The sequence below is a fragment of the Puma concolor genome, chromosome E4, assembly GCF_028749965.1.
Source record: "Puma concolor isolate L17-30 chromosome E4, mPumCon1.1.hap2, whole genome shotgun sequence".
NCBI classification, from domain to species: domain Eukaryota; kingdom Metazoa; phylum Chordata; class Mammalia; order Carnivora; family Felidae; genus Puma; species Puma concolor.
Window position 1 is genome coordinate 34,822,268 of NC_141683.1, and position 15,275 is coordinate 34,837,542.

At 45.1% G+C, this 15,275-nt stretch overlaps 1 protein-coding gene across 6 annotated transcripts in view; it reads left to right on the top strand.

Moving 5' to 3' along the window:
* Positions 1 to 5,762, top strand: part of LOC112857685 (membrane cofactor protein-like) — a 36,417-nt gene extending 30,655 nt beyond the window's left edge. For 5 of the 6 annotated variants that reach the window (XM_086693526.1, XM_086693522.1, XM_086693525.1 and 2 more), the window contains one exon: positions 5,014 to 5,762. Coding sequence is in view for 5 of the 6 variants with exons in the window: in XM_086693522.1 (XP_086549648.1) it covers positions 5,014 to 5,086 (73 nt within the window). In the remaining variant the exon portion in view is untranslated. Of the gene's footprint in view, positions 1 to 2,205; positions 2,299 to 5,013 lie in introns of all 6 variants that reach the window. The other variant, XM_086693523.1, reaches the window with a different exon arrangement.
* The last annotated feature ends 9,513 nt before the right edge of the window (positions 5,763 to 15,275 follow it).

The window sequence follows — 15,275 nt, forward strand, 5'->3', positions numbered from 1 at the left end:
GGATTTTTTAAAGTTGAACAATTGTCTGAGCATTGTACCCCAGATGAAAGATTCAGTGACATTAGTGATCTGAGATTCCATGTCTAATGAGCCCCCGGCGATGTTGCTGCCAGCCAGGGCGACACTCTGAGTTACCAAGTGTAGGTTATTAGTGATGCGCCCATAGTCTTGAAATTGGAAGAAATGCCATCAAACATAAAGGTGAAATTTCCTCCTGTTTAAGATAATTGAATTTTCAAAAGGTACCACATCTATGTGTATGTTTTTAAAAAGTGCGTGGGCTAAAGTTTGGCTTTATGTTGCTTTTCTTTCTTTCTTTCTTTTTTTTTTTTTTTTAATTTTTTTTTTTTGACGTTTATTTATTTTTGGGACAGAGAGAGACAGAGCATGAACGGGGGAGGGGCAGAGAGAGAGAGGGAGACACAGAATCGGAAGCAGGCTCCAGGCTCTGAGCCATCAGCCCAGAGCCCGACGCGGGGCTCGAACTCACGGACCGCGAGATCGTGACCTGGCTGAAGTCGGAGGCTTAACCGACTGCGCCACCCAGGCGCCCCTGTTGCTTTTCTTTAAAAAAAAAAAAAAGAAAGAAAGAAAGAAAGTAAAGATTTCTATTATGTCCTTTGCACTGTTTGATGTCCTTCATCTGTTCCCCTGAAACGGAGCGTTGTCGCCTTAGAAACTTCCTTACAAGACTATGAAACGTAGGCAGTTCCTTCTCTATTTCTACGCGGGTAAGAACTCTGGAAGCAGGGCACTAGGCACAGATAGTCCCAAATGGCTGCTAAAACTTGGCACAGAACGGATTTTGATGTAAACTTGTATTTAGGATGACCTGGGAACACCGTTACCCTCCTGCAGCCTCCATCCCAAAGTACACAAACAGTGTAAGTAGTCATTTTTCAGATCGATGGACAGATCCCTAAATTATGTGATGAAAAGTGGCCCCCGGTCGGAGTGTTCTGCTAGGGTTGCGTGGTCTCAGCTGGGACTAGGATGGGATCCCAGAGCCTCGGAAATGCACCTTCTCCTGCCAGTCTCCTTTAACTAATTTGCTCCCGTCTCTAGTCTTGGAATCCGCAGCCCTTGCCCCGTGTCTTGCTATTGCTCGAGTTCTGCTTTGCTTGTCATGACTGTGTGGTTCTAGAAAACATGCCATTTGTTGACATCAGTGTTTTCATGCACGTGGTTCATAAATGCATGGTCTTCTTTTGTCCGGCTAAATCGTCCCTGGATAAGTGAGAGTTGGCTTAAGTCCATTCGACTCACATACATACTTCATGTATTTTATCACCTGTGGCTAAATCGTTTCTCCTTTATTTCCGTTAAGGATATTTAGTATTTGGTATAACTTAAACCTGTTTTTAATGTCATATTAATAATGACTGACCCACTAACTTTGTAACTTTTTTTTACATTTTTTAAAAATTTGCAATTCTTAAGCTGTCTGTGCTTAAGTGAATGTGACACAATGTTTTGGGATGTACTACATAGAGTGGCCAGATCAGGTGGTGGGGAGTATAGTGACATGGGGGGAAAAACCCAAAAGATCAAATTAACTTGAACATTGTTCTACTTGGCTCTCGAATTCCGGAGCTGTAACCTTCAAAAAATTGTATAAATAACAAAGGATGGTGTAGTAAGTTGAGAGCAAACTTTAGATCCATCCCAGGACAATGGGATGTTATGTAGTAAGTTTTACAGAGGTCTTTCTGCGGGGTGAAAACACATGTGCCGCAGGAAGAAACTGTACTCGATGCGAAAGTCAGGATGCATCTGAAAATGCCTGGCTTGTCCTAAAATTGATTGCTAAGATGATATTTAATATATGCTCTGTGTATTCCCTCTAAATCTAAGATGTGAGAGACAAGGGCCGTTTGTCCTCACACAGTCTTACGCTAGGAGAGAGAGAGTTTACATTACTCGTATCAGGCTAATTGGTTTTAGAGGTAAACAGATTGCACAGAAATTCCGAATCAGTTCATCTGCCAGACGGTCTGTAAGATGTCAACATTAGAGTAGCTCCCTGCACCTAATTCCTGTTTCAAATTCCTAAAGGAGAATCAGAAAAGTCGTAATTTGTGACTCTAATTGTCAGCCCTGCTTCCATTCTCTTTGTCATTCATTTTATCCCACCTATTGTGCCATTCTGCTTCCTTTTGGTTTGTTGTGACTATTTTATTCAGCATTTTCCCTTCCTCTGTTCAGCACATACCAAACTGGTGAGAGCCACAGAGAAGTAAAATTAAATTCTCTCTGAGAAGAAGAGATGAGAGAAAGGTTTGCTTTTATCGTTAAAAGGTACCTGCTTCTGTATGTTTCTTTTCAGAGATACCCTTTCTAGAATAGAAAATATCCAATGACTATTTAGATATCAGTACCTTGAACTAAGATATGTTGGCTTTAGTAAACATCAGGGGGAACACTTAGATTCCTGTTCCCTTTGCTAAATTATTGGTTTTTATGCCACTCCTGTTTTAAAAGTAAAAACAAAAAAATACATACTGGCAGACTTTTACTTTGACGTAGGCTCCAACTGAGTTATGTCCCCATTGTCCTTTTATTAGACTATCTAGCTTCCTTGACCTCAGAGTAGCTGTGAATCCAAAATGCAGAAATTTTTTTAGCCCAGTGGGAAATTATCCTAGAATCTTATTATTTTTAAGTGTAGGGAGGAAAAATACTTCTTTCAGAAACTTAAATACATTTTACTTAAGCTTGTAAATGCATTCAATTTTTTTAAATGTTTTTTAATTTATTTTTTTTTTATTTTTATTTTTTTAAATTTTTTTTTTTCCAACGTTTATTTATTTTTGGGACAGAGAGAGACAGAGCATGAACGGGGGAGGGGCAGAGAGAGAGGGAGACACAGAATCAGAAACAGGCTCCAGGCTCTGAGCCATCAGCCCAGAGCCCGACGCGGGGCTCGAACTCACGGACGGCGAGATCGTGACCTGGCTGAAGTCGGACGCTTAACCGACTGCGCCACCCAGGCGCCCCTTTTAATTTATTTTTGAGAGAGAGAGAGCTAGAACGTGAGCGGGGGAGGGGCAGAGAGACAGAGAGACCCAATCTGAAGCAGGCTCCAGGCTCTGAGCTGTTAGCGCAGAGCCTGATGTGGGGCTCAAACTCACGAGCAGTGAAATCATAACCTGAGCCAAATTTGGACGTTTAACCAACTGAGCCACCCAGGCACCCCACAGTTTCAACTTGTAAGTATTAATTCTGTAAAGACATTTATGTTTTCCTTTACCAGAATATTTTTAGCATAGGAGAGAGAAACCAACAACAAAAAATCCTAGATTTTGGAAAATTATGAATTGCGTTGCCTTAGACCCTTCGAGCCCCACTGCCCTGTGTCTGAGTGAAATGAAGTGTTCCTCTATTTGTGCCACAATGTGTGTCTGCATAGCCAGGAAGAGAGCAGATACGTATCCCACCCACTCACAATGTGAGGTGCTCCTCTCCTCTCCCTTACGGTCTTGAGTTTGGGAGCAGACTCTGTCAAAGCCAACAGGAAGGGCAGTTTCTTGGTAAAAGCAGAGTGGTGTCTTGGGTCGCAGCAGCAAAGGGCAAGACAAAACATAGCCACTAGAACTGGCAGTCGAGGCCTACCCGGCCCAGTGTATCTTCCTGGTCCCAGAATTCCTCTGAGGCTAAAGCCAACCAGGAAGGGAGATTTCAGTCTGTCGTGAGCTTTACGGTGTCTGTGAACACCTGAAGGTAAGCTAATGGATGCTGAAGATAACGTGAACTTTCTGTGATTAGTAATCCAGTTTTAGATTTTCACCGTCTTGAAATAGCTTCGTTGTTATGCCAAATCAATGTGTCTTACAACGTAGGAGAGTCTTTTTGATCTTTCTCCCGCATCGGATTCGGTTTAAAATTCCATCCGAAGAGGATATGCCACTCCCACACAAACACAAGGAGTTTTGACTCCAAAAAACTAGAACACGAGAGCAGTCGTGGAGAATTCAGTGACAGTCCTGACCCACAATCGAAAGACGCTCCCCGTCGCCCTCAGGAAGTGGCTCTATGACGAGTGTAGTTCGGGGACGGTGGTGGCTCCCAGGACGGCCTCCCTCACAAGGAGAAACAGGAGGGGATCCAGAGCCGCCATGGTTAGCTGTTGTGTTGGGTAGCATCGAGCATCCCTGAAGTGTTGGCTTCACCGCACGCACCGGTGAACAGCTGACTGGCCACCGTTAGTTTCCGTCTGCCCGTTCTAGTCCGTTTACTGAGGCAGGGACTACACCTGCGTTTTCCAGTTCCATCGTCCGTAGTCCCGTGTGGCTACTGTGGACTTGAACATGGCTGGTCCTGCGTAAGTTGTGCTTATAAAACACACGCCGGACTCTAAAGACTCAGTACACATTAAATGTAAAATAACATGCATGTTCGGTTAAGCAAAATACATTAAAATTAATTTTGCTTGCTTCTTTTACTTTTTTAATGCGGCTTCTAGAAAATGTAAAATTACCTGTGTGTCTCATAGTGTATTTCTTTGGATGGCACTGGACTAGAATAATCGATTTTAGATGTCTACTGCCACCATAAAATTGTGATGTAAATTTCAGTTATTTAGGAGAATCTCTTACCAAAATGCATGGCTTCCTTGACGGTGAGGGCTAAATGGGGCATGATTGAACTTGAGCACTGGTGGAATCGTTCTCCCTTTAAACATTTCATTTCAGAGCCAGATTTAAAATGCTGGTATTAGGAAAATAAGGGTTTCTCTCCACTAGCCCTCATTGTAACTTAAATGGGAAAATATTTACAAAGTACTTCGTATCACACTGTTCTGTTGTTTCGAAGAGAATCAAAAATGTAATACAGGGATAGAAGGGTTTCTAGACTGGCAGTAGCTGCACATTCGAAATCGTTTCTAAAAAACCATTTATTTCCCAGTCCTGGCACCCCCGCAGTTTTTTGTTTGAACTGTGGATTTTCTACATAGGCTTTGGAATTGATTTATGTTGCTCTCTGATACTGTCTTTTTTTTACCTCGCCTTCTAGGAAAACAGAAGTTAGCGCCTCATACAGCACTTACCAGGATAAATCCGCTTCGCCAGCAGAGTCCACGCAGTAAATGGTTTCCACACAGTGCATCTTCTGATTCTTTTAGAATGTTGACATCGATGGTAAATTCATACAGCCTCTATGGAAAACATACACGCCTTCCTCAAAAAACTAAAAACCAAACCAACGAATGATTTAGCAGTTCCACTTGCTGGCATATATCCGAAGGAAACAAACAAACAAACAAAAACACTGCAGCTCTCTGTTCTCTGCAGTGTTATTTACAACGGCCACCACACGGATGCCAACCTAAGTGCCCCTGGACAGATGAATCGTTAAAAGAAAACATGGTATCCAAATACGGTGGCATACAGTCCAGCCATAAAAAGGAAGGAAATCTTGCTGTTGGCCACAAAATGAATGGACCTTGAGGCATTTTGCTAAGTGAAATAAGGTCGAACAAAGACAAAATACTGTATGATCTCATTTGTAGAATCTAAAAGGAAAAAAAAAAAAACCCCACAAAACAAAAACAAAAAAACCCTAGAAACAAATCAGATTGGTGGTTGCTGGGGGGTGGGGGCAGATTTGGCTGAAGGTGGTCAAAAGGGACACACTTCCAGTTCTAAGACTAACGAGTGCTGGGATGTAATTATCGTCCAGTCTGCTGTCAGTAGTACATTGTATTTTTGGAGAGTTGCTGAGCAGAAGACAAACACTTTTATAATTGAAGTAATGGATGTGAACTAAGTTCATTGTGGTAATCATTTCATAGTATATACATTCTCAAATTATGCTCTACACCTTATACACAATGTTACGTGTCAGTTAATAAAACCAGAAAGGGGGAAAGAAAGGATGTATAAAAACTATTCCCTAGGGTTTTTTCCCCCACTTCCACGAATGCAACTGTTAATTAAGCCATCGTGCTAGCGTTTTAATGTGCTTTGAACGTACTCACCATCTTTCGATGCTTCTTTGAACCGTATATGCATTTGGGTATGAACATCTGGCCTGTTTCTCCTTAAAATAACACGTGCATTTATAGGGCAACTCAATACAATATCCCCGGTATTTAGGTGCGGAAATTATTTTTTAAAATGAAATTTCCAACTTTAGACAACTGTAGTGCAAAATAAATTACATTTCATTTGTAAAGAAAGTGACACATCTTTTTTGTAAAAAGATTAATGAGAAGTCTTAAGATTCATTCTCTCAACAACTCTAAAACATGTTTTACATATTGTTCAGTGTAAAAAGTCTTTCAAATATGTGTATGCTACTTTCACCCTTAACATTAAAAAGAGGAACTCTGAAAATTGGGATTTTGAACAAGTTTGACTTCCTTAACTGAGAATATTATCAGAAAACAAAGTAAATAGGGTTGAATTCTATATGTTTTTTAACTATTTGTAATTTCTTGGTGACTTCCAGAAGCTAGAAAGTTTATGGCCTTTGTTCTTCACTTTTTCAAATGTCAGTAAACAGAGAAGTCAGGAATTCAGAATCCGTTGGAAACTCCTGTACAACTTTAGAGAGTTCTCACACTCATAAAAGGAATGGCAGCTGGGGGTACAGAGTGAACCTGTGGCCTATAATTTTCTCTAAGAAGATTCTGCTCTTTAATAAAATTAGATTCCACTCTAAATTCCAGCAACGGGTGATTTTCTCCCTGTACTTGAATAAGACGATGCCTTTAAACAACGTCATGTAAAAGTAGTGACTTTGGCAGGAATATCTCCATCTGATAACCACAGGTTGTATCAGAATCTTAGTTCTTATGTGCATCTCACCTTAACTGCTAAAAACAGTAAAAATCCAGCCACATTATTTCAAGAAAGGAGACTGTGTCCGCTATTGGCCGAACAAAGGGACAGAGAAAGCAAACAAGCTGCAGTGGCACCTGGGGCTCAGGTGGCACTGACCGTGACCTGAGTCCTTACACCAGGCAGAGTCTCTGAGATAAGCCACTGGGCAGAGGGGAGGGACGGCCGCTCACATTCAGAGTACGGTTTTGCAAATTTTGTTTTGCACTTTTATAGTTAGTAGCGTAAGTTAGGCCAAAGAAACGCTGCCTTGAGGACATGATTGGGAATCATGTTTTACAAGTATTGTTTTACGGATAAAGCATGTTTATGATGCACTGTAAGTGTCCCCTCCCTGAGGGGATCGGTGAGGTACTTCGGGAAGATACGCTCGAGCAGAAAGAAACAGGAATTTTGAATTAAGTACAGAGTTGAAGTTTTACTATACCCAATTTTCACATACTTTTCAGGGATGTAGCACTTGCTCAGAAACGAGAGATGGCTGTACTGTTGATTTTTAACAAGCCCAGTTGACTCTTTTGCAACCAAAGATTGTTATGCTATTTTCCAAAAAAAAATTGTTATGTTATTGTTATGTTGTTTTTCCAAAACAGACTTTTATACTAGTTTCTGCTTCAAATTTATTTTATTTTGTATATTTATACAAAATTGCTCTCGACATGTAAATATAAATTTTGTTTTTCAAATAATGGCAATTATATATGCCATTATATACATTTATATATATGGGATAAAATGAAAAGTTTCTCTAATGACGTGGAAAGCAGCATATGTGAAAGGTTGCTAAAACCGGAAGAATGTATTTGCAGTGAAATGAGAAGTCCCGTGGGGGGGGGGGGGGTCTTTATTGTTCATATTTTGAAAATGGGATCTTCGAGTGTTGTGAAAAATAAAATCCAAGATGGGAGAATTTTCATTTGTGACGATGCGTTCATTTCCAGTGTGTTTTAGCTCAGAGCAGAGCATGCTTGTACTTGGCCCGACTTCTCTACGCGTTCCACGGCAGCCCCTCACATTGCAGAGCCTTGAATGTGTCCAGGCTCCTCGCCCAGCCCGTCCTGGGCCTCTCCTGCTCAGGGGTGTTCAGTCCCAGGCGCACAGCGTCAAGTGCAAGGTTTCTCGCAGGCACCCTGAAGCTTTCTACAATTAAATCCCAACTTGTCTTCCGAAGACTTCTCCATTTCTTCAAAGAACCTATTGTCCGTCGAGCGGACCGTCTGCCCCACGTGCTGGGCTGTGTTCCTGGTTCACTGTCGCCTGTAGCACTTCTTGTCCTGGACATCTTCCCCAAGGCTCAGCTCCTACTGCCCATTCCGTGAAGCTTCTCCCGACTTGCCCAGCTCTTAGAGCCTTTGTGATGTCACCGAACCTTGAGTTAACCGGGTGTCTATATGCCTGTATCTGGTGGCAGATATACCTTCCACATCACGTCAGTGCGTGGGTATGATTAAGTGCTTACAAACCCAAGCCCCAGTGATGAAAGTAGAAAGTTTGATTTGTGTAATAACAGGGTTTGCTTTTGTTTACACAAAAAGTTTTCTTGGTCTTTTTTGCAGATTCGAATTAAATCAGATTGCTACATGTCTGAGATCAGGCCTCAGTGTTCTGAACCATGTTGCACATGGAATCATAGGGCATTTTACCCATGCCTGGGTCCCACCCCTCTTGCATTTCTTATGTAACTGATCTGGGATGTGGCCTGCCTGGGCATAGGGATTTTCCCAGCTTCCCAAGTGATTCTAATATGCAGCTAAGGCTGCATATTAAGGACAACAGGCAACTTCAGTATTCTAAAATTCAGTGATGCCTGCCAACTAGCTGCAACCAAGAATGAACTTTCCTTGCGTATTTTAAATATTTGCATATTTCCACTAAAGAGCAGGATTTAACATAGTCTACTGACTTCCAGAAATGATGCAAAAATCAAGTGCCTGTGCACCATCTATTTTTTAATTTTATTTTATTTATTTATTTTTTTGTCCTAAGTAATGTTGCTTTCATCATTTCCAGGTTATTTTAGAAAAGGTTGCACTAAACTGAAGCGGTCAGCCTTTGCATGACGGGGCACTGCTGCCCTCCTGTGGCCTTCCCGGGCATTGACAGTCCCAAAGTCCTTCCAACTTTGTCATCGTTCAGAGGCTCCGACCATTGCGGTGATTCCCAGAAGCTGTTTTTAATTTCATGTTGTATCCAGTATTAACTAGGTCTTTTCTGCTTTCCTTCTGTGAAATTACCATTCTAAAAGGGCTTAACTCTGCCCCTTGTTGCTTAAATATGGGAGAAATCCAATACTGGGGTCTGTGGTCAATAACATCTTCCTTCCCTCTCAGTTCCGTACCTGAAGGTAAACAAATCACCACAAGTATGGATCGCGTGGAGAAAGTTCCCCAGTCTGATTCCTGACTTGCTACCCCAAGAACATTTGCAGCTGGGTAGTAAAACTGATGTTCACATAAGCTACTTACGTTAACATCATTTATCTCCCTTACGCAGCTTTTAAAAACTTGAACCATTTTCTGTGGCCGTGGCAAGCCTTGTGCCGATCTATGGAAATCAAGAGCTCCGCCATCCTGGTGCTTAGGGCTGGTGGCTTCAGTGAGAATCTGGAAACCACCATTGTTTAGATGACAGTTATGGTGTTTGGGAAAATGGTCAACTGGTCACCCAGCGCCACCTGAAAAGGCTCCCAGGAAAACACCCCTTCCATTTGTAATCGATGTTCATTATTGGAGAATTCCCGGTGTAGGACCCCATGGGACTGCGCTTCAATTTCGTGTGTAGTAAGTCTTTTTGAAATGCAGATTCTGATTCCCTAGGTCCCAGGTGGGGCCAGGGTTCAGCATTTCCATGAGTTCTACCTACTGCCATTTGTGGTAAGCTAATGGCCTCCAGAGATTTCACAGTCCTAACACCTGACACCTGTGAGTGTCACCTCTCTGGCAGAGGGTCTTTGCAGATGGGATCTTGGGTGGGGCCCTGAATGTAATCACAAGGTTCCCTAGAAGGGAAGGCAGGGGGGACCTGACTGCAGCACAAGGAGGCGTGAGCCGGAAGCAGAATGTTCTGCTGTTGGCCGTCAGGATGGAGGCAGGGGCCGCAAGCCAAAGGACGCAGCTCTAGAAGTGGGGAAAGGCAAGTAAACGGTTTTTTCTAGGACCTCTGGAGGGAGACCGGCCCTGCCAATGCTTTCATTTCAGCCTAGTGAAATGATATCACACTTTTGAGAACTAAAATAAATGATGTGTTTTTTATTTTAGTTCCAGAACTAAAATAAATGATGTGTTTTTTTGTTTTTGTTGTAGAGAATGTACGTAAACAGGGTAGAGGAACAGCGGGGAGAGAGAGAATCTTAAGCAGCCTCCATCTATAATGAGCGTGGACTCTGGGGCTTGATTCCGGGACCCCGGGGTCACAAGCCAAAATCAAGAGTCAAATGCTTAACCAACTGAGCCACCCAGCTCCTGTGTGGTAAGACAATCACTGTGTGAATGTGTCCCACGAAAATCCTGTTGAAGTCCTGACCCCCAATGTGATAGTATTAGGAGGTGGGGCCTTTGGGAAGGGATTAGGTCATGAATGGGTTTAGTGCCCTATTAAGAAGAGGTCCAAGAGAGTTCCCTCAGGCCCTCTGCCCTGGGAACGCACAGCCAGAAGGCACTGTCTTTGAACCAGAAAGCTGACTCTCCCCTGACACTGAATCTGCCAGCGCCTTGATCTTGGACTTCCCAGCATCCAAAACAGAAATATCTGTTGTTTATAAACTGCCCAGTCTAGTATTTTCTGACAGCAGCCCGAGGGGACTAAGACCAACACCAAGTTGTGGGACTTGTTACAGAACATGAATACACCCTTGCTAGGGGTCCTCCCACCGCAATTGGAGAAAGCCTTTTAGAACAAGACCACAGGGGAGCGGTTCTCACCCGTTGCTGCCAATCAGAATCATCTGGAAAAACCTTAGAACAAAAATGTAAGCCCCTAAAACAGTATAACCAGAACCCGTACAGGTGGGCCTGAAGTATCACTAATTCAAAGGCTACTTGGGTGAATCTAACTGTAGAACACTACTGGGTTAGTATAAACCCAAAGTATGACTTGTGTTCAAGGAATGTTCTTAACCTTACCCCAAATATGGACACCCTAGTCTGCTAGGTAGCCCCTAAAACATCCACCAGCTTCTCGTTGCAGGCCAGGCCAACATCTTCCATGAATTACCAGTTTCAAGACTTAAAACATTGTTTTACCTCAATTGGTCAGGTTGGATTTGTGTCATATTAATTCACCTGCACTCATTTTCACAGACGGGAATTAGTCGCCAGTTTCCAACTTCCATGAGGCTTAGATCCAATCTTCCCTCTACACTTAGACACCTACAGCTAAAGATGTGGTAAAACTGAGGTGATGGGGACCCATGCCTGACATGGCATTTCCTATCTAGGTCGATAGCGTGGCCTTAAAAACAGATTCAAGATGTCTCCAGGAGAGGGACGCCTGGGTGCTTCAGTCGGTCGAGCATCTGACTGGCTCAGGTCATGATCTCACGGTTCGTGGTTCGAGCACAGTGGGCTCTGTGCTGTCAGCATGGAGCCCGCTCCGGACTGTCTGTCCGCCCCCCGCCCCCCCCCTGCACCTTCCCTGCTCACTCTCAAAAATAAACAAAACAAAAAGTCTCCAGAAGAAACATTCTGCTAATTTGTTATGAAAACCCAACCTGGAATGGCAATTTTAAGTAAAGGGCTGTCAGCATCTAGACGAATAAAGTAAAATAATCCTGTGTGAGAGGCACCACAGCTATGCGTGCACTTTGCTTCTCGTGACCTAGCACTCGGTGGCAGCACGAGGGACCCCCTTTTCGGAAAAGGCGTCTCAAGTCACTGTTTCTGTGCTTTGATACTAAACCCGGTCTTCCGGCACTTCCAGCATTTGGGTGGCCGGAATCAGCATAACCCGAGGGCAGAATCCTTGGTGCAACTCTGAGGCTGGAGCTTGGGACTCGGTAGGGGAATCAAAAGTTGGCTGAACACGCTACAACTGGGCCAAAGCTGTTAGACCCACAGGTCCTACTGCACCTAGCGCGGCCAGGGAGGGAATAAAACCATCGCCACCATCACATCCTGGGGATGAGAACACGGATTCTTCAATCAACAGCCCGAAATAGCATTGCAGCTGCAGGGAGGGGGTGCGTCACCCTCCCTGGGCAGTCTTCCCAGCAGATGCTTCACCACCCCCCCCCCACCCCCACCCGCCAGGCAGGGCAGCCATCTGGGGGACGTGAACTTAGAAAAGCTTCCCAGGTGCTAGAGCTGCGACCACTTACCGAGAGCCGCTGGCATGAAGTACCATAGGTAGCTAGTAGCTGGCCGCATGTGTCTTGTGCAAAATGCTCACTCAAGGGGCCACAGCCCTGAAGATTCCCCAGGCTTAATCCCCCATGAAGTAAAATCTGGCTAATTGCTGAATACCTTCATGGAACTGGCTCACCCTGTCTTCAACGGTGATAGAAACGAAGAACCAAAAAGTAGATCTCCTGCATTTTTTTAAGTTTATTTTGAGAGAGAGGGAGAGGGAGAGGGAGAGGGAGAGGGAGAGGGGCGGGGGAGAAGCTCAAGCAGGCTCTGCACTGTCAGCACACAGTCTGACTCGGGGCTCGAACTCCCAAATCGTGAGATCATGACCTGACCTGAAATCAACAATCGGATGGTTAACCAACGGAGCCACCCAGGTACCCCCTCCTGTGTCTTTTATAAAGCAGCTGAAATCATCAGGCTGCTCCCCTTTACCAGCCATGTGGCAGTATGTTCGGTTGTGCAAAAGCTTCTGGAAGGAACACCGACCGCAGAGGGGCCAGCGCTGCCTGCAGCCCATTCGGAACCAGCCTCAGTTTCCCCTTCAAAAAGGAGCATCCCTCGGCCCAGGCTCGAACATTTCTCTTTTCCGTGATCTTTTCTCTCATTTTATTTCTTGGCTCACAGGACCTCATTCTTATCTTAACGGGCTTCGTTTTTTTTTAATTTTTTTTTCAACGTTTTTTATTTATCTTTGGGACAGAGAGAGACAGAGCATGAACGGGGGAGGGGCAGAGAGAGAGGGAGACACAGAATCGGAAACAGGCTCCAGGCTCCGAGCCATCAGCCCAGAGCCTGACGCGGGGCTCGAACTCACGGACCGCGAGATCGTGACCTGGCTGAAGTCGGACGCTTAACCGACTGCGCCACCCAGGCGCCCCAAACGGGCTTCGTTTTTAACGTGTGTCTGCCGTAACCTCCTCCAGTCCTTTAGGAAGTAGGTAAGTCTGCACAGCAAGTTAACATTTGCAGGACCCCACTTCTCATGGCATTACGAACAGAGAATGATCAGATGAAAAACAAAGACACGATTGATTGAAGAGAGTAAAATATTTATTCAGGTCAAGATGCATGAAGAGACTCTTAACAGAAAGAGAATTCGACAGCAGCCATTTACAGAATACACAGCATTGCCACATTTTAGCAAACTGCACCCCAGGACATCAGATAGGTTACAGCGATTTGTTTTTAAAACTGCATTCAACTCTCTCTTACCTCCGCAATAAGGTATCATTAATGCAGTGAAAGAAGTTAGTGAAAAAAGCATGATCGTCCTTCCCCAGGCTCTGCCCATCCGTCTTCCGGGAGACCACGTCTTCCAGGAGAACAGAGGCTGTTGCTCACCAGACTTGGCGTGAGGTTTCGAGGCTGCTGCTTTTCCCCCTACATCATAACCGATTTCAAATGGTGCTAGACAAAAACAGACTCTGAACACCAGGAGAAATCGGTCAGCCTGTGTAAGAGATGGGTCCAGTGGTGCTCCCGGGGGTCCGGCACTTGACCGTGCAGGTGGCAAGTCTGATTCCAGCCGCACTGCAAGTGCAGCTGGGTGTTCCGGGGCCTCTAGGAGGGGGTGCAAGGCCGATGGGGATGGAACCGTCCTCCAGGCACACAGCCTCGCCCCTCCCCCGCTACCATTGAGTACCGGAGGAGCCGGCATCGCCTGGTCCCCGCGGTCAGAGGCCCTACGGACAGGTGAGCGCCCGGTGGTGCTCCCAGGTGCTACAACCAGGCACCACCTCGGCCCCTGCTCCAGCTCGGAGTTTCTTTGAAACACAAACACCCTCCCCGCACGGCCGCCCCTCCACAACCCGCAACGGACATACGCTGCGGCGCACTTTTCCTTTTCAAGTTCTTCCTCTCTTGGACCGGCTCAGGCGGCAGAAGGAGGGGCTCTGTCCCACCAGCGAGAGTCCTCTGCAGGTGGCCCTTTGCTGCGCCGCAATTCTTACTCCTAAAACACTGATTTCAAATGGTGCTAGATACAAAGATGGAAAAATCTAAGCCACCATGTGAAACCAGCTTCCAGAAGAAGAGGATCTCATTGAAGAAAGAAGGAAGACACAACCGGAAGACCCAGGTGCTGCCCTGTCTTCTTGCCGTTCCACTTGGGGCGGGACATCGCGGTCCGTGAGAGAGGCACAGAGCGGACCTAGCCAGGGATGCCCAAGGAATGTGAAAGTCGCGGCTGACACGTCGCACAGACGGTGGCAATACAAAACTCATGGAGTCTAGCTGACCCTGGACAACCAGTCCTAACAGTTTATTACACATGTGATGGAGGGAAGTATCCCAGAGCTATTAGGAGAATGCGTTACCGTTTTCATTAGCATCGCCCCCTGCTCTTGAAAACATTTCACAGCACGCAGTGTCTTCCGACACTATGTCACGTCATCAGGAAACAAGCGTCCTATCTGCCTAGGAGGTTCGAGCCAGGTGAGTTTCACCTGCTCGGGGGCAACTCCTGATGCGCCCTATTCAGGAAGAGCCTGGGGTCCACCTTCCCAGCCTCAAGTAAGGGTCAGAACATTAGCAGTCTTTGTTTAACCTCTGCTGTGACACGCACACACAAATGTCGTGTCCTGAAGCGGTGTTAAGTAGATAATCCTCTAACACAAGGACCGAGTTTTGTGCTGTTTTCAAAAATGTGTCTGAAAATAAGATTTGCATCCTGTGTTCAAATAAGATTTCCCATCTCCTAAATGTGTCGGGTTTTTTTGTTTGTTTGTTTGCTTTTGTTTTGGTCATCGGAAGCTGAGAAAACAGGTCTGTATCTCCTGGGGATGCCACAACTAAGGAAAGAGGAGACAGAGTAGAATCTGGATCTTTCGGGCTGTCTACCAGCTCTGAAGGCTTCCATATCCAGGCCTGTATTTATTGTGGCTCCCGGAAATAACAGCATGTGCCGCTGCAGGCAGGAGAAGGAAATAAAATTTGAACACTGAGGCGTGCTCTGTGATTGGGTCGGTCTTGTGAAGCAAGTAGTGTTCCCGCGCCTTCATGTAGTTCGGTGACTCGCCACGGTCACGTGACTACTACCTGGTAGAGAGCCCCCAAGTCTAACTCCAGAGTCTGTGTTCCTGCCCCTCTG